At 38.7% G+C, this 20160-nt stretch overlaps 1 protein-coding gene across 1 annotated transcript; it reads right to left on the bottom strand.

The window, feature by feature from the left end:
- Window positions 1-1092: 1092 nt before the first annotated feature.
- Window positions 1093-19800, bottom strand: LOC124272925. Its single transcript, XM_046708170.1, has 2 exons — window positions 19742-19800; window positions 1093-2674 (listed from the first exon to the last, which is right to left on the bottom strand). Exons 1-2 carry the CDS (start codon window positions 19793-19795, stop codon window positions 1820-1822), a joined length of 909 nt encoding a protein of 302 aa, XP_046564126.1. The 5' UTR covers window positions 19796-19800; the 3' UTR covers window positions 1093-1819.
- Window positions 19801-20160: the final 360 nt, after the last annotated feature.

Raw genomic sequence — 20160 nt, 5'->3', positions numbered from 1 at the left:
GGTAAAATGGAATTTTGACAGTCAAGAATTTCTGTGATGAAAACGGTTTTACATCCTTGAAGATTTGAAGCTTAAATTTGATATAAGAGGTACACATATAAGTTTTTTATATGTTTTGCATATTTTACCTGAACCTTGGACAAAGATTATAAAGGAATATGGATACATAAACATCAATGACCTTCAAATTTCATGTCCCCAAGAAAAGATTCAAGATCATTCTATGGTAAATTGTTATCTGCACAGAATTGTTTGTACCAAAACGGGACATTTTATAATGAGTCCTAACAATACACTGTGTTCTTTTTATCATGTTTCTAGTGAAACTTTATGCCATGTACAGTAGGAATGAGATGGAAGCATAACTCTCTGGAAGAAACTTGAACTTTGGATTCAGGAATTCAAATTGTCCAAAACTGTGATTTGGTTTGGCATTTAGGTACGAGCCCATTACTAAATCAGATAATCTTCTCTGCTAAGCGATATATTTATACATGCTCCTTGAAAAACATAAGTCCAAAAGTTGATAATTACCTAAAGATATTGAAAGACATAATCACCACTGAAAAATTCATTTCCAGAAGAAAAAATAATTTTGAAAGGTTCTAAACCAAATGATTTCATCTCTTCCCAGTATTTAATCTTGAATAACTATTTAACCAAACTATATTGCTGTTGATATTTATTTAATGTATTATATCTCTGTTGAGCCGGTATTGATACCAAAATATATAGTTTTCTACGTGATTGTATTCAACTTATTAGGAACAATAAAAAATATGTTTCAAAATCTTCACTAACAGAGTTGGACGAATATCGGCTTGAGAAGGGGCTTGATATATAATGGTTTGAATGATTAGACGCTTGATGCAATAGGGAATTGAAGAATTAGAGGGTTGAAAGAACAAAAGCTTGAAGGATTAGGGGCTTGATGGATTAGCAGATTGTGATTTTCTTTGAAATAGCTAATAATGCTAAATTCACCATTTACAACGAACCCGCTAACAGAAACTGTTTTTCAGCTAGGTTGGTCACAGTGTGACAGGCACCATGTAGTCAGGCATGCTTGTTGACAAACAACGCAGATCGGTGTTCTGTCCTTGTTACATCTTTATTGTGAGGAATGCGTAACACAAGAGACATTTTTATTCAGTAAAAGGCCTCTTGGCCAAAGCGAAAACAGAAAGCAGGATCATGCAAGCTCAACTGATATCAGATCTACAGTTAAGGATTCATTTACTTGACATATACATGGATTTCTAATAACATCAGTACACTCACTTTGCATGTTGAGCAACTTAACTCACGCTTAAATGCTTTTCAGCTGCAATAAGTACACCTGGTACAGGAGTACAAACTGTAGTAACTACAGCTGATTTAGGTGAAGAAACTGAAATACACATACACTGACTACAGTCACCATAGCTGGTGATGGCGAAGTAGATGAAGAAACTGCATTAAACACATCTGGTGAAGGCGAAGAACCTATTTCTAGTACTTTCGTTGGGTTGGTTCGCATCCTGAATTCGAACCCATCCCCACATTTCTCAGGCACCTAATCGCCAGCACACAAAGTCAGCCACCCACAGGAGTGAGTGGTGATGGAGATTAGATGCTTGACTCTTAGAGTGTGAATTCGAATCCCAGATTGACTCAACCCAACAAAAGTACTAGAACATGTACTCCCAAACATTTTACCACTTTCTAAATTCTTGTGGCACTGTGTATTCATAATTACTGATACTTGGTAAAACGTATTAAATTCTCATCTACTGATCTATGCAATGTACCTCCACAGACTCGGTAGTCAGATCTGATATCATTGCATAAGTTCTGTTGACAAATTTCTGATCTGCACAACAGGACGCTCGTTTGTTTCTCTACAACACTTACAACAACAAGTCCAAACGATAATGACAAGAGATAATAGAAGAGAAAAGATGGCAAATGAGACATCAAGACTTTCTAGAACTTTGTTCCCCAAACTTAGCTGCTTGAAGGATGTGGGTGATTTCTTATTTTGAACCCGATCACTTATGGCTCGAACATTGCTGCATAACACCCACACGGAATACACGAAGTTGAATGTACTCTCCATGAATTCAAACGTTGGTACGAAGGCAAGACAGGAACACAAATACTGACAGCAACTTGGGCAGGGTGCACATGGACATGTGCATTGGCAGCACAGACACCTACACGGATCCATCGTACACAGAGGCTCCAGCGGGTCATCCCTGAGACAAGGCTCTTGACAACAACACAAGCAGCACACAGATCGGCAACAGACGCATCTACCGTACGTCGTCAAAAACGACAGTGCCGACTCTTCAGATTGTAATGCCATGAGTGTGATTTCATCAAGAGCAACTCTTCGGACAGGAACCACTGGGAGGACGTCATTCTTGATGCACTTCCTGTTGTCGTGTCTCCGCTTGCGTTCGGTTAGTAGTTTTCCAATATTTGCCAGGAGGGATACAGCTGCACCACCAATAGCTAGATTATCAGCTATCTTGAAATTGTCTTCATTAAACAGAAATGCAAACGCTATGATGATGATCACATTTCCAATGGAACCAAGGAACCTGAAGATGATATCACAGTATCTGCTACATTGATGCTTCTCATGCAGGTCATCTGCACATGACAGAAGATGGGGTACTGTATCTTGATTCTGAAATATTTGAAATAAAATATGTCAGAGAAGCAAACTTATATGAAGTTATCGTTGTTTTTTTCTATAAAACTTGACTGATTTGCTAAACTAAAGTGATGAAAGAAAAGACTAAACACATGTCCGCAATCATATGAAATATCCATTATATGTTTCATAAGAACGTATTATGAATAACCATCGGGTAGTGATGACACCAGGTGTTCACCTAAGGGTGGGCGTATGCTGCCGCATCAACAGTGTCGCGTCTCCTAAACACAAGCACTAGTAAGTCAAATACTCAACTGAACACACACAGAAACAGATGGTACAAGTCAAACTAGGAAAACATATATTTTACCTACATGCGTTGTCAGTACAGATTTAAAGAGGCTATTGAGGACTGATTTAAAATCGGTCCTCTATATTCACTAGAGTATTTATTGAAAGGTGAGGATCTTCCGTTTTGTATCATTAATGATGAGTAAGTCACTGTCGGTGTTTGTCCTGCTTGACTATGAATGTTTGCTTCACGAGGGTTTCAACTTTAAAAGGTGTTTGTATTTCTTTAATGCTTATTCAATCGCTGGTATTTTAATGGGATTTGTATTCATTTTGAAAAATATATAGCCGGGACCTTATGATTATGTAACGGCTAGTCAGTAGCTATACAAGAATTGAACTGCAGAAGATACTTACTTTTAGAAATACAACTGTTACGACGTAAACAGTAATAAAATCGTAAATTGTAATACTTGCAGCAAATTGTAATAACCCTTGACGTAAATTGTAATAAGAACGTAAATGGTAGGAAAATTTGACATAAATTGTAATACGCAAATTGTGATAAAAATGGACGTAAATTGTAATAATATAGGTGGCGGTAAAATGTAATACATATTTACGTAAATTGTCATAACAGTTTTCATCATTCGTAAATATGCGTGTGTTCGTTTTTCGTTGCATTTCATACATCATATACGCTTGTTAGGGCGATAACTCAAAAAAGAAATGATGGATTTTGTTCAAATTTGGTACCAAGGTGTCGTGGCGAGATTCACCGACACCAATTGAATTTAGTTACGTTTAGATAACTTGCAAGGTCAAAGAAAAAATCTTAGGGGTTTGACAATATAAAACTTCTTAGCGCAATAACTCAAGAAAGAATTGACATATTTTGCTTAAAAGTAGTAACCAGGATCTAGATTTTCGAAGCTCTCTTAGCGCTAAGATAGTTGTAAGTGCCATACATTAACATTAACTTGCGACTATCGTTCTTGAGTTATTGCGCTAAGAAATTTTATATTGTCAAAACCCTAAGATTTTTTCTGTGTTCTAACAGGTATATCTAACACACTAATGCATGTAGAGTTGGGGTGTGGGGTGTGGTGTTCTAACGGCTATATCTACGAATGGCGTTCAAAACGTAGTCATCCTCACCTAGAATATGATACAAATGCAGCTGTTTTCATGTTTTATTTTGTCTGCATATTATCTGTCAAGCTATGTTGTTGCTATGTTCCAGCCTCACGATCCCTATTTTGTTTGCCTTTTTATCTTGGTATTCCCCAAAAACGCAAAATCTTCAGTATATGCATCACAAACTTCGGGAAACAAAAAGTGCAAGTGAGTGAGTTAAAATTTTTACGTCACATCGTAATATTTCAGCCATATCACGACGACAAAAAAAGAATAAATATATAGAATATTATGTACTTTTTTATAACCTGTCAACAAGGAAAGTATAACAACAACGATCATACATTAATAAAAACTAGTTTGAGGTCAGTGTAAGATGCTAAATTATTTAAAAACAACACAATAAAAAAATCGGGCTATAGATCGCCAGCAACTATAGGTAGATCACCATGCTAGAGACCATGGGGAGTGACGTTACTTTTGCTACCTGCATGGTCCCTATCTGGATTTATATCATCCCCTCGGCTGTTGACGAATTTTGGCGAAGCCATAAACTACATATATCTACAAACATGATCAACATACATTGAATGATGTGGTCTTAAGTGCCCTCTTCGAAGGACAATTATTTTACGCTACTTCAACCCCCTCCGAGGGTACAGCCACTAACAGCCATAGTTATGTATTCATTCGACCAAATTTAAAAAATAAGGCATTAATCACAGTACATATCGATCAGAGTTGAGAGAGAACGGTTGTTGTTTGAAGTCACTAGCCATTGTCGCTCTTTGCTGTTTCCTCTGATGACTTAACCACACGTATTATTATATCAGCTCATATTTATAAAATGTTCACCTAAAGGAAATATATATCTGCTCTCTTTGACCGTAATATGGTAATATTTCAGTTACACTTTGTATATCAAAAGTTTATAACTTTCCAAGGTTCTTGTTCAAGTTCGTGCTTTGAACTCTGCCCTTTGTTTATGTACAGTAAATTGACAGGTTGCGCCATTCTCATGCAGTTTATACTGTTAGTCTCAGTCTGAATACTTGTCATACACGCCCTCATATCTTATATGGACTGTCTGAGACAAGCGGTGGAGGTAAACCTTGTTTGTTGTCAGTAACCTAGACATTCTGTGGCTAGTTCCAAGGCGACAAGATTTTCTGGAGGGTGGAAGGTGTCATACTGATGTTGTGGCTGACACTTCTACTGCTGCTGAGAGATTTTACACGATAGGCCCTGTTATTACTTTGGGCCAAGGACAGAGTTTGTTGCGTGTATCACTGTTGGGGCTAGGTGACCTCGACTTTGTTAACTGCTGAAAATTAAAGATAAATAGACTGCATTTCTAAGGAGAACTATTGTGGTGATCCATTACGTTTCAACCACATAAGCCACAAGAAAAGTGACACAAACATTACACAAATTGTATGTCTGAAGTTTTTGATTTACATAAACTAGCTCACATGATAAATAACAAAATGTTGAGAGGCAGTCGTTTAATGTAAGATTGTGATTGTGTAGGTATGTTTACGAAAAGCTTCATGTTAACCTTGCCAGTGGTTGCATAATTAAGGTCAACCAAAAGATAAGTGATCTTTTCCAAGAAGCTTGACGAGATAAATAGTCTGTATTTCTAACCGTACCTATTGTGGCGATCCATTACGGTTCAACAACCAAAGCGACACAAACATGACCCAAATTTTATGTCTCTAATGTCTGACGTTTACAATTACATAAGGGGTGGTGGTGTTTCCTAGTGGTTAAAGCGTTCGCTCGTCACGCCGAAGGCCCTGGTTCGATTCCCCACAGTGTGGAAAGCACAGGTTACGTCACACAAAGTATTTAAGTCGTTATTCGAAGCATATAACGTACGCATGAACGAAATCGGCAGTTCCGAATGGTGATAATAGTGACAGAATATTGCTAAAAGCGGCGTAAACTCCGCCTCACTCACTACAAATACATAAACTTTTACATTTTTATAAGTTAGGATAATGTTTTAAGCAAGTGTTTTTCTCTATTCGCCGTCCTCGGTGATTAACTAGGAGTGAGTTAAAATTTAAAGTCACATCGGCAGTATTTATGCCATATCCTGACTGAGAAACTTTTAAATTTATCAATGAATTAATTAACAAATTTAAAGAATATACTTACTTGTCTGCAAAGGACAGTAAAACAACGAGATTATCACAGATATGCATTTAAAACTAGTAATTAAATCAAAAATATTTTAACCATAAGTGACAATACAATATAAAAACAGACTGTAGAATGCCAACAACTGAAGGTAGATCACCTTAGTAGGGACCATGGAGACTTACAGTAGATTTGCTTCTTGCATGGACCCTTGCTTGGTTTACAGCATCCCTTCAGATGTTAGCAATTTTGGGAAATCTAGTGAGTGAGTTAATATTTAATGTCATATCGGCAATATTTCAGCCACACCGTGACGAGAACATATTTGACATTGAAATGGAATATATACTAGGCACATAAAGAAACTGTGCATACAAAAATTTAAAATCTAAATTTATTAAACCTGTGTAGACACATAAGGATCTAAACTCAGAGATGAGTGACATGTATCCAACATGCATGCACGTGCCACGTTCCGTGACGTCAGTGGGTTCGTCCTTGAGACGTGCAATACGTTGTTGCACGTGCATTCCGGGAAAGAGAAACAGAGCAAATGAATGCCACACAATACTGTCACTTTGGAAAGCTCAACCCCTGCCCTTGCGATCGTTCAAAAAATTAAACGGCTATTGAAACGCATAGCATGCCAAGGCTCACGTCTGCACAACGTCATGAGGCCATTGGGATGGTCCGTGGGGAAATGTCTCAACGACAAGTGGCTGCACATTTCCACTGCCACCGGAACACCATTTCTTCTCTGGTGAGACGCTACCAGAACGCAAATGACGTCATCGATCGGCCACGTTCTGGACGTCCACGTGTAACAAAGCCAAGACAGGACAGATGGATGAGGGTGACCCATCTTCGCCACAGGTTTCAGACTGCAGTGATGACTGGCCCAACCATCCCAGGACATCGCCGTATCCACCCCAACACAGTTCGACAACGTTTACGTCATCACCGGATCAGACCACGACGTCCCGCCATACGGCCTATCCTGACACAACGTCATCGACAAGCTCGCCGAATGTGTTGACGAAATCATGTCCGCAGACCCTTGTTTTGGTGGAGAAATGTTGTTTTTAGAGATGAGTCCAGGTTGAACATTTCCAATAGTGATGGATGTCAACGTGCCTATAGACGCGTGGGAGAACGTTATGCACAGGCCTGTGTCTTGGAGAGGAATCGCTTTGGTGGTGGTTCCGTGATGATTTGGGGTGGATTAACAGCACGCCAAAGAACTCCTTTGGTGATTGTTCAGGGCAACTTAACTGGTGTGGGCTACAGGGATCAGATTCTTCGACCTGTGGCAATTCCTTTTCTGCAACGTCATGGCCCTGTGTTAACATTCCAACAGGACAATGCCCGCCCTCATACGGTAAGGGTTGCTATGGATTTCTTGCAACACCACAACGTTGACTTACTGCCTTGGCCTGCAAATTCACCGGATCTCTCCCCCATAGAGCATGTTTGGGACGAGATGGATCGACGTCTACGCCGTCTTCCTCATCCAGATAACGTCCTTGACCTTGCAACAGAATTTGAGAGAATCTGGCGTGACATCCCACAAGCCTTCCTTGCACGTTTGATAAGCTCTATGTGTCGTTGATGCACTGCTGTTCTCAATGCCGATAGTGGACATACCCGTTATTGAGCTTGTGACATGGTCGTTTGACCCCTGTCCCGCTTGTGGACTCGTGACGTCATTGTGATTGACTTTTCAATTGAAATTCTCCCGACTTGTTATGGTCTCATGATCCCTCCATTAAAGTTAATATGTACCTTTGACATTGTTATCGTTCTTATCAACTGGGATAATATTTTGACAATGCACCGTTTCTTTATGTTGCTAGTATACATTCGCTTTATACACGTCCAAAGAACAATACTCTTTCTATGTACAAATGCGTGGAAAATATACATGGACAGATTTTCGATTTCTTTAGTATTTGAACTGTTTAGCAGTAATAAAAACTTAAGCCTATTTGGATGGACATAATATTTTTCTCTTATATATTTGCTTCGAAGACTACTGAAGACTACTCATCTTCAGTTATGTGGCTAGTTATGTATATTATAAAAACCTGTTGACAAAGGACAGTAAAACACTTAGAATATCACAATTACAACTAAAACTAGTGTAGAAAGTTAAAACTGATAGCACTATTTGGACAATACAATATCAAAACAGGCTATAGATCGCCAACGACTGAAGGTAGATCACCATACTAGGGACCATGGGGACTTACAGTACCTTTGCTACCTGCATGGACCCTAGTTGTATTTACATCATCCCTTCAGCCGCTGGCGATTGTAAGACAAGTTTAGCCAACAGTTTCAAATAACAAAACTACTGCGTTTAAAAATCTGATAAGTTTAAATTTAACATTGAATTGTTTTTGGACTTACGTAGCCTCTCACGAGGACAATAATTTTACGATACTTCAACCCCCTTTGAGGATACAGTCCCTAACAATCTCAGTTGCTAATTTATTCTACCATGTTTAAAATGTCATTTATCAATTTACAATACATTTATCTAATACAATTTATCTAATAATTCTATTACCTTTACAAAATCAATTATTAAATGATGATTAACACTAACAAAGAGATCCTTAATTGTTTTGACACTAAAATATTTATCCCTTGTGATTTGGCCAATCTAACCATAAATTAAAATGACATATATAGTAGTAAGTTTAGATTTACTTACCCTCTCAGAAGGACAATATTTTTACAGTACTTCAACCCCGTTTGAAGATACAGCCCTGAACAATCCCAGTTGATAATCTAAACTACTAATTATAAAGTACTTATCTATTTACAAAACGTATCAATATCTATGCAAAAAAATTATTTCTTTAAAAAAAAAAAATGATTAAAAATGAAAATTTACAGTAGTAAAAAGATCCTTAACAAGACAATAAAAGTTAAAATCATCCACAAATAACGATCCATCAATTAAGTCATTTAAAACCTTTGCTAAACTGTTAATCTTTATACTAGACAATGTGACGACAAAGTACTGCCTTGTGGGGCACCCCGATCCTGACTATAATGATAACACAGGGTAGAACCCACTCGTACTTGAAATTGCCTGTCATTTAAATAATTGGTTATCAATCGAGGCAAACGGACTCTCAATCCAAAGTCATGTAAATATTTCAAAATACGGCATTTCCATGTAGTGTCGTATGCTTTATCTAGATCGAAAAAGATCGACACTGCATGTTGTTAATGAATTACAGAGTATTTTTGACAAATGAATCTAAACGCATTAAGTGATCAACGGTTCAAAATGTGCAAGAAACATTTTTTATGTTTGAGATTTGTAGACGTCCGCTCGAATCAAACTTAGACATTAAAGTGCAAAAAAGGCAATGTGTAACTACAGTCGCTTGTTCAAGTGACTCCCCTTTCATATTTACTGAAAGAGCTTGTTTTGGAGACACTACCCACTCCCCCTTTCAGTTGACGTCATCATAAGGACATAACTTATTCTAATATTTTGACTTATTCATACATGATGCCAAGGGTTCAAACTAAATACTGAATGGTCACACAAGTGTCTGCTCTCAATATATTGTATATCTGGACACAATGTTTTTGTAAGATAAAAATGGGGGTGTCCTTAAAAAACAGTCCCCGTCTAAATAAAAATCAAGCAATCCAAATTTTTGACTGTTGATTATGACGGGAAGTCCATCCAATACTATACTGAACATACTTTATATGATATTATCTGGAGGCATACCATTATCCAAGAGGTACCAAATGACTTATCGTTTTTCATGTTCTGCACTTTTTAAAGAAATATTATACCCCAATGTGTTGTGATGACTAATATTTCGTTAACCACATTACCCACATATGTGAAATTTTGGATATGACTTTGCTAATGCTTCCTTCAAAATAAACTGGAAGCTTTTAAAGTTAGGTTGGATATTTTTTCAACGCCCCTCGTAACATACTTAAAAAATGAATGCCGAAGGAAAAAGGCATTTCGATCCTTGAATACTTCTGACCTATTTAGATACAAAAAGCAAAGGAATAAAGTAAATAATCTGAAAAGAATAGTCAAGGTAAACTTTTACTCTAAGTTTGATAACTATTTATCACCTCAGCCTACTCAGTCAGGTGGTTATTGGATGATCCTTAATTTTTTGTTGAAAGGTTCTACTTCATCGGGACCCATTCCACCTCTTGTAACTGATGATTCTGGGATACCTTCAGTTTTCACAGATTTGGATAAAGCTCAAACATTAAAATGAATATTTTGTATATGTTTCAAATGTTAATGATTGCCACCTGTGTTAACAGTATAACAAATGTCATTGTAACCGAAAAGGAGGTATCTGATATGATTAAGACCTTACCAGCAAACAAATCTAGTGGATCAAATTTAACATCAAATTCCCTCTCATAAACAATACAGTAATATGTATTAATATGATGAAGACAATAATGCGAACCAGGTTAAATGTGACAATGTATGATCGAAACATAAATCATAATAAATCAGATATGATCAAAACATCAAATTAACTTCAAATATGTCCTTGCGTCAACATTGAAAATAATTCCAAAATGAAGAAGAATAAACGTACTTTTCAAAGCATAAACAAACAATATCCTGTTATTCTTTTATATGCCATGACGAACTTCAAAATGTAATAGAATTAACTTTAAAATATTGAAAGCTATTGCTCGTAAATTATGTCCTTGCGCCAACAGTGACAATAACTCTTCATCATCATCAAGAAAACATTTATATAGCGCCAATTCCAGTCCAAAAGTACTGCCCAGTAGCGCTCTCCGAACAGCTCAAGAAAGAAAAGTTAGACACTGTATGTTTTCTTAAAAAGGTATGTCTTCAGGTTGTTTATTGTTCTTAACTCCAGTGGAAGATGATTCCAGAGTGTGGGTCCTGCCACCTGAAATGATCGATCCCCCAAATTGACTTAAAGCGTTGGACAACAAGAAGACCAAGCTTTTCAGATCGGAGACTTCGGTGGGGCTGATATCTGGTGATCAGGTCAGATATATACTTCGGAGCTAGGTTATTGAGACACTTGAATACAAGAAGATTGAGTTTGTATTGGATTCTGTCTGATATGGGAAGCCAGTGTAATCTCTGCAGAACAGGAGTTATGTGAGAGTATTTCTGTGATCTGGAGACAAGTCTAGCAGTAAAATTTTGTTCGCGTTGGAGCTTTCCTATTGAGGATTGAGGCAGGCCATAGAGTAGACAGTTGCAGTAGTCCATCCGACATGAATTATACGCATGGATCACTGAACAGGTTGTCCTCTCATCAAGGTAGCGCCGGATTTGCGAGATGTTCCGTAAGTGGTAGAATGACATACTGCAAACTGACTTATTATGAGCATCCAGGGATAAGTGGGAGTCAAACATGACACCAAGCTCGCATTGAGGTAATGATGAGAACTTCTGTTTTCTCTCCATTTAGCTTCAGCCAGTGTGTTGTCATCCAATGTTTGATTGCCTGTACGCAGCTCTCAATTTGCGCAAATGCCGTAGTGGATGACGGGTAGTGGACAGTGATGTGTTCTTTCAGTCTGTGTGCTACCACACATTCCAAAAGTTTGGAGACAAAAGGAAGATTTGGCACTGGCCGATAATGTTTCAAAATTTCTGGATCGAGGTTCGGTTTCTTCAGCAGTGAGGTGATAACTGCCTCCTTGAGAGACACAGGAACATATCCCTCACACAGAGATGAGTTGATGATGTGGGTCAGGATGGGTACAACTGGATGCAACTCCATAATAAAAAGCAATTAACTTTAATATTCAAAACAAACACAAATAATATCTGGTAGTTTTAAGACGTGTCACTAATAATTTCACAGCTGGTAGATTTAACATGAAATTATAGAAACCAAATTTCAAACAACATTTTGAAAATCCGTAATGAAAGGTTTTTGTCACAAACACAGCTATTACCCCCGCCACATGTCGATATCTGAGCTTCGCAATAATCCACTGCGTGACCCTGCAGATTATCTAAATGTTACCGAAACTGTCATCGGATGCCTTGATACAAAATGCGAACAAATTCCATCCATTAGTTTGGGGGATATCGCAAGAATACTCGCTGTGACCTTGAAAATTATCCGAAGATTACCGAATTCGACTTGCGTTAGACTATACTCCCAACACATGTTGGTACTACTTTTAAGCAGAATATATTCATTCGTCCTTGATTTTGCACTAAAAAGGTAGACATGTGCAAAGCAATAAAATTTTCGTTGTGAACTCAAATGTTCCCCAATCAGCTGGAACGTGTGGTAGCACACAGACTGAAAGAACACATCACTGTCCACTACCCGTCATCCACTACGGCATTTGCGCAAATTGAGAGCTGCGTACAGGCAATCAAACATTGGATGACAACACACTGGCTGAAGCTAAATGGAGAGAAAACAGAAGTTCTCATCATTACCTCAATGCGAGCTTGGTGTCGTGTTTGACTCCCACTTATCCCTGGATGCTCATAATAAGTCAGTTTGCAGTATGTCATTCTACCACTTACGGAACATCTCGCAAATCCGGCGCTACCTTGATGAGAGGACAACCTGTTCAGTGATCCATGCGTATAATTCATGTCGGATGGACTACTGCAACTGTCTACTCTATGGCCTGCCTCAATCCTCAATAGGAAAGCTCCAACGCGCCAATACACCTAGATATAAAATAGGATCAAAATCTATTAATTCTTTCTTGAGTTATCGCGTTATCTTTATATTGGCAAAACCCTAATATTTTTGCTGTGACCTTGCAAATTATCTCAAGGTCACTAAATTAAAATGGTGTCGGTGAGTCTCGCCACGACACTTCGGTACCAAATTTGAACAAAATCCATCATTTCTTTGTTGAAATAACGCGCTAACAATCTTTTTATTGGCAAATCCCTCAGATTTTTGCCGTGACCTTGCAAATCATCTCCAGGTAACAATTCAACTGGTGTCGGTGAATCTCGCCACGATACCTTGGTACCAAACTTGAACAAAATCAATCATTTCTTGAGTTATAGCCCTAACAAGCTTATATGATTTCTGAAATTCAACGAAAAACGATATATATTTATTACATTTTTCCGCAACTAAAATTATTACAATTTACGTCATTTTTTATCAGAATTTGCGTATTACTATTTACGTCATATTTTTTACAATTTACGTATTTATTACAACTTACGTGAAGGGTTATTACAATTTGCTGCAAACATTACAATTTACGTTTTATTACATTTTACGTCGTAACAACAACGACTTGGTCGAAGACGAAGCCGGGACTTCGGCGCGACAGACAGACGCTCTAACCAATGGGCCACTCACTACCCCAGCATGCAAACAACTGACACTAGCTAGACCATAGGTGTAGACCGTGATAAGAGTATATATGGTACCTCTATGCGCCCCATAGAGGTAGACTAGTGGCTAAAGCGTTCGGTCGTCACGCCGAAGGCCCGTTTTCGATTCCCCACATGGATACAATAAGTGATGCCAATTTTTAATGTCCCCCAACCGTGATATTGCTGGAATATTGCTGAACGCGACGTAAAACTAAATACTCACACTCGCGATCTTTGAATTGTAACTCTACATTGTTGCGAGCGCAACTTGTGTGTTACCCAGATTGAAAGACCACCCATTATGACCCTGCCATGGAGTGTGTTCGACCCCCGTCTACATAGTAATAACAACAGTGATCCCTAGAGCGGTGAGGATCCACAAGTCAAACAGTTACCACCGACTTACACTTTGACTGACTGGAAACTCGTTGAGCAGTTGTAGGTGACAAGCCCCTCGTGACTGGTCATCTGTTACCATGTAACGTTATTGTGATGGTGATGTTACTACCACATCGCCAAACAATTACAAATGCTTACCGATGTCTGTGACCTCTAGTGAGTGAAACACTAACTTGATTTTTGCTATCTCATTAAATGCCTTGTAACACATTATAGTTCGTGTTAAAGGATTACTTGATCTGTTTAAACATTATTGTCACCAATTGTTGTTTCTATTGTTAAACGCTGTGCTGCTCTCTTCGGGGAGATGTTCAACGAGGGAGGTAATCCCAGTTACTTTGGTAATTGGGTTTTGTTACCTCTTCAAATATTTCCAATGGATCGTGTTTGCAGTAAAGTATGCCTTACAGCACAACTGCCTCTTGTGAATGTGATTAATGTTTGAGTAAACTGGTATTTTATCGAAATATACCGAGGGAAACAAATAATGGCATGGCAGTGTTCCTTTATTTATTCTTAGATTTCCTCCCACAAGACAAGTGATGAAAACTGGAAAATATGAAAGAAACGCTTGAATTTTTCTGTTCCTTTATTTGTTTCTCTCAGTATATATTCACTTTTCATTTAAGCCAGTATGTAACATTGAGTTTTTCTCCTTATTACTGTAACGATTTTGCTCATGGCTGCCGTGATCAAGGTCGTGTGAACTTACAGGCTAGTTTTATGTACTTTGTGATACTATTTAGAAATTCTAACAATCTGGCTAAGCTGTTTCTTCATTATTTTAGGGGAACTGGGGTAGCCTAGTGGTTAAAGCGTTCGCTTGTCACGACTAAAACCCGGGTTTGATTTCCCACATGGGTACAATGTGCGAAACCCATTTCTGGTGTCCCCGTAAATTTTTTGGAATGTTACGAAAAGCGGCGTAAAAACATACTCACTCATCACCCACTACTTCTTTGTTGTACACCTGGATACAAATATTTTATTGGTGTCTTTCGCGTTTTCTTAACAGTTTCTGATACTGTTTTCTAAACAGCTACATAGTTCCTAGTTGTCTTGGCCATAAAACAAGGAAGATTAGTGACATGATCATCTATACCTATGCCGAGTTATTCAGTCCCGGTGAACAAACAAACAGATACGACACACTACGGCCAATGTAAAACCTTTAAACTCAGAAACGTGCAGCGAACTTGCACCTTCGGATACATTCTTTCTTCCAACTTCTTCTGTTTGTAAACAGGAATAACATGATCAGATCACAAAACCAGTGTAGTGAGCGTAAAAACGTACAGAAAACTATATTCAGTAATTATGGCAACGAGATTAGCTATGTGATTGTGATGTCATGCTAACCTATGAGGTCACAAATTAAAATCTGCCAAGCGTTGTGGTGCAAGTCAGTGTAGAAGGATCGCTTGACATTACCCATTGGAGGCCAGGTTTGGATGACAGTTAAGACTTTTAAGCAAGTTTAATGCAAAAAGGTCAATACTACCCATCAAAGTTTACACTCACTTAAAGGAATCACTATATGTTATTTATACTCAGCAGCAAAAGAACCCCCCAAAACAAACCGTCAGTACAAATTCAAAACAAGACAGGCACTGTAATCAAATCATTACAAAAATGGACATAATAAGCGGATCAAAACCATTTTTTGTGTACACTATCTTGACACATCAATGAATAACTCAGCACAATTTCAAGACATTACGTGAACGTTTGCAGTCCATTAAGACTCTTGACTTCAGTATCTAGTGTGACCACCACGAGCGGCAATAACTGCAGCACAGCGTCTATGCATGGAGTGCACCAATCGATTGCCGAAGCCCATTGGCACCTGGAACTACACTCTAAGAAAGGCCTGGCGCAATAAATCGGTTGTGTTCGGTCTTGGTATGACATTATTCAGTCTCCTCTGAATTTCAAAGATGTTCAATTGGATTTAAACCAAACTCAGGACTAAGGGCTGGCCACTGCATAATGTTGACACAGTTGTGCTGTAGGAAGTCCCGTGTAGCTCTGACAGTATGGGCCCGGGCGTTATCATGCTGGGAAATGTTGTTCCGGGAAATGTCGTATGACGTGCGGTCAGAGAGCTTGGTCGATGTAGCGCACCGCTGTGATGCCGCCCCCTCTCCTTGGACAAAGGTTCAGGAACACTACAGGACCCATTCTCTGGTTCAGACCTATTCCAACCCATACCATGATGCTTGCACCACCCCATGAGTCTCTTTCCATAACACATTGGTCTGAGTAACGCTGGCCACGTCATCGCCATATTCTTGTTCTGCCACTTGCAGTTGATACGCAGTACCGACTCTCATCTGTGAACAGAAAAGTTCTCTATTGCCTGTATCGCCAGTTTTGGTGTTGTAGGGCAAACTGTAGACGTTCACGCCGATGACGAGGGGTGAGGATAGGTCCACGGTAAGGTCTACGGCAATTGAGGTTCCCACTGTTAAGACGTCGGCGTACTGTATCAGAATTGATTGGTCTTCCGTGTGTTCCCACTGTCTGGCGTGCTGTTTCGGATGCCTGCATGAAAGGATTCTGTACATGCTGTCGCACAACGTGGCAGTCTTGTCGTCTTGTGGTCATCCTTGGTCTGCCAGTACGGGGGCGATCATTTGTGGTGTTGGTGACCGGGTAAAGTTGCTGCAGCCTGTAGATGGTCCAAACGTTGACCTGGAAGTGATTGGCAACGGCGTGTCCAGTGTGGCCAGCCTCAAGTCTTCCTAACGCCTGGTGCTTCTGAGCTGTCGTAGGTCGCGGCATCCTGCTGACGTTGTAATGTGAATGTTTCAACCGGGTTTGGGGGTGCATTTTATAGGGCTGGTCCTTGTGAACAGCACATGCAACTCCGAGCATGTGCAGTACCAACTCCGAGATCAGGTTGAGTTTTTGAGACCATTTCTGGGTTCCATTTTGAGTTTAGGAGGGAATGTTTTTACTCAGGTAAAGTTGGAGATGTTGTCAAAAATATACAATCAAAACAATAAATGAGTTTACAGTTACCCGTTTCTGCGACGGAAAATTCAAACTGACGTTTATTTTGCTGCTTAGTATATATATATATATATATATATATATATATATATATATATATATATATATATATACACTTCTCCACAAACTTTGGGGAACCAACTGTAAATTTTATGTAGATGAATTGCACGAGGGGCATGCATCAATTTGTGAATTGAAAATAGAGTGCTTAAATCAAATCCGGACTTTCCTGATAAGCTACAGTTTGGAGATAAGCATGGAGCCATAATGTCTGTGTTTACTCTCACGGAGAGTATACAATACTATAACCATAGAGATTCTCCTGTCTTTACAGCCTTTCGACAACGCAAAAGTGTTCGGCAGAATTTGGCACGATGGTTTATTCTATAAGCTTCATGAACTTGGTATTAGAGGTAATACTTGGAAACTGTTACATCACTATTATACCAATAGCCAATCATTTGTTGCCTACCATGGCGAGTGGTCAGACATGTACTTGGTCAAACAAGGTGTTGGACTAGGGAGAGTTATATCCTCTTGTTTTTTCCCTCATTACATCCTAATTACATCTTTAAGAGAAGCTGACTGTGGTAGCCGTGTCTTTGGTATGTACGTTCCAACTGTCTTGCCTGCTGACAATACTACACTCATAAGCACATCCCCTAATGGCCTACAGGTATCACTTGATCACTTGATATTGTTTCTTCATACGCTTCTAACATATAACCCATCAGAAAGTACCATCATCGTTTTAAGCAAGAGAAAAGGCTATGATGTTAACGTCCAATGTAGCATTGGCAACACCCCAATCCCCTTATCAGAATCTACCGTATATTGGGGTGTACTCTTTACAAGTAACCTCTCAACAAAAACTAGAAGTGAAAAGTATTGACAAAAAACAAGACAGAATGTAAACTCACTTAGATCTATTGGATTAGATGATTCTGGCCAACATCCAATCACTTGTGTTAACATATAGCTCAGAATGATTCTTAAAACTAATCTTTATGGCTGTTAAGTATTACCAAACATCACAGTCCACAAGGCTGACACCTTTTAACAAACACAAAGGTACTTTGCTCGTCTTGTGCAAGGTCTTGGTAAGGGGTCATCATCAATATCTACCATTGCAAATTTGGGATTATGGTTACTAATTGGGTTTATCGATATATGTTAACATTGTAACAACTTAGCAAAACATATCTTTTGTGCTGCTATTATAACTTCAGTAAAGCCTAACAACATCTGTGATGATCTGTTATCAATATCTAAAAAGTATAATCTAAATACATATGTTGACAACTTTATTGCTCAAGGCATATCTCCTCTAAAACGGGTATGGGGAAGAATTGTAAATCCTACTGAAGATAGTTATGAAGAACAATTATGGTGATAAAAAACTCTTTATCGTTCAAACGTCATTTTACGCAAGAACTCATACTACACTCTCGTATCATACTCTCTGGCAACTGGCATATAAACACCCTAATTATAAATCGTCCTTGCAATATTATCAAGATGTAAAATCTCAAAAGAGTGTGCACTTTGTGATAAACACACATTTGACAATGATTTCCATATGCTTCTCCACTGTGTAAACGTAATACAACAACGGATTCATTTCTTTGCATACTTAATTGGTAAACTTAATGTTGAAACTTACGTAATATTTGAAATGCAAGATGAACAAGATATGTTGTCATTTCTCTTTGAAGCAGAAAACGACTTTTATAGCTCTATAGATTCGACACTATGGGAAACCATTCTGTTATGCTTTTCTTTGCATGCATATGACCTGAAACCTCACCTAGTGAATTTGTTATACAGACTGATTCTCTTCATGTCATACATTTCTATACATATGTCCGTAAAAATCCAATTGTTAAGATTAATGTACATGTTGTAATAAAAGTTTCTGTTCGTAATCTTCGGCAACTACTGCAGGAAATAAAGAGACTCTCTCTCTCTCTCTCGCCCACCCTCTCTCTGCAAATATCGTGCATGTGAACAGCAGAATGTTGGTGTAAAAATTTGTTAATAGCTACATTCACACTAGTGAGTCTAAACCTTTGATGGGTAGTATATTACAACTTCTCAATTGTTTCCTTGACAGCCTTTCTTTTAATCTTTGCTCAATTGGTATTTAATCAGGGTCCCGATCCAGAAAGCGTTCGAAACACTACGACCTGTCGTTACTCTATAGTTTATCATAGGCTTACGGATGACTTAACACTACGAACACCCTGTGGATAGGGACCCAAGGTGACAAGATCCAAGACACGTGGGCCACATGTTAAACTTTGGTGCACAAATGACCAGCCTAACGTATAACATACGTTCCCGTGTTTTTTTCCCAGATGAACATGAGACTTGCCTTCACAGTGTTTTAGTCAATAAGTCGAATATTGCTCTAATACATGAAGCTGGCGTGTATTATTTGGATTAAAGCCTAAATGCGTTGTGGTAGTTATATATGCTTTGTATGTTGTTTAAGGCCGCACTCGGCTACATTTCAGCAAAATGGCGGCAAACTTATCGAGTCTCGATTAGACTGGATCAATCTAGTGATTGACATCATAAGCATACATCTACGCAATTGGGATACGATGGCATGCATCAATCAAGTCAGCCTCTTGTGTCAAGATTGGTTTTTGAAGACCAATTTGTACCGGGATCTTCACGGGTAGTTTAAAATAGGAATCCTAAACGGACATTACACTGCCCAAGTCACTTACCTGCTGGGCAGGTTGAACCGTAGGTTCCATCATTACCTCTTCAGCTGTAGCCATATCTGAAAAGTTATATGCAAAGCTTAAGCATGATGTCCCATGAGTTTGGAGTACACAGAATCAAAAACCCAACTCACTCACTCACTCAACAGCATCGAAATGTCGGTGAACCAGCATGTGACAAACAGTCACCACTGGATTTGTTTCCAAATGTCTGTGAGATGACCATTGTCACCTGTCGTACAAAACATACACCTGGATGAATATTGATGAGCAATAAGATCACCAATCACACCTAAACTACGGTAAAAAACATACACCTGGATGAATATTGATGAGCAATAAGATCACCAATCACACCTAAACTACGGTGGGACGTGGGGTAACCTAGTGGTTAAAGCGTTCGCTCTTCACGCCGAAGACGC

The sequence above is a fragment of the Haliotis rubra genome, unplaced genomic scaffold (genome assembly GCF_003918875.1).
Source record: "Haliotis rubra isolate DU_JTF1 unplaced genomic scaffold, ASM391887v1 Scf1740, whole genome shotgun sequence".
Lineage (NCBI taxonomy): Eukaryota > Metazoa > Mollusca > Gastropoda > Lepetellida > Haliotidae > Haliotis > Haliotis rubra.
Note: the sequence above shows the minus strand (reverse complement) of the source record. Positions and strands in the feature narration are given on the sequence as shown.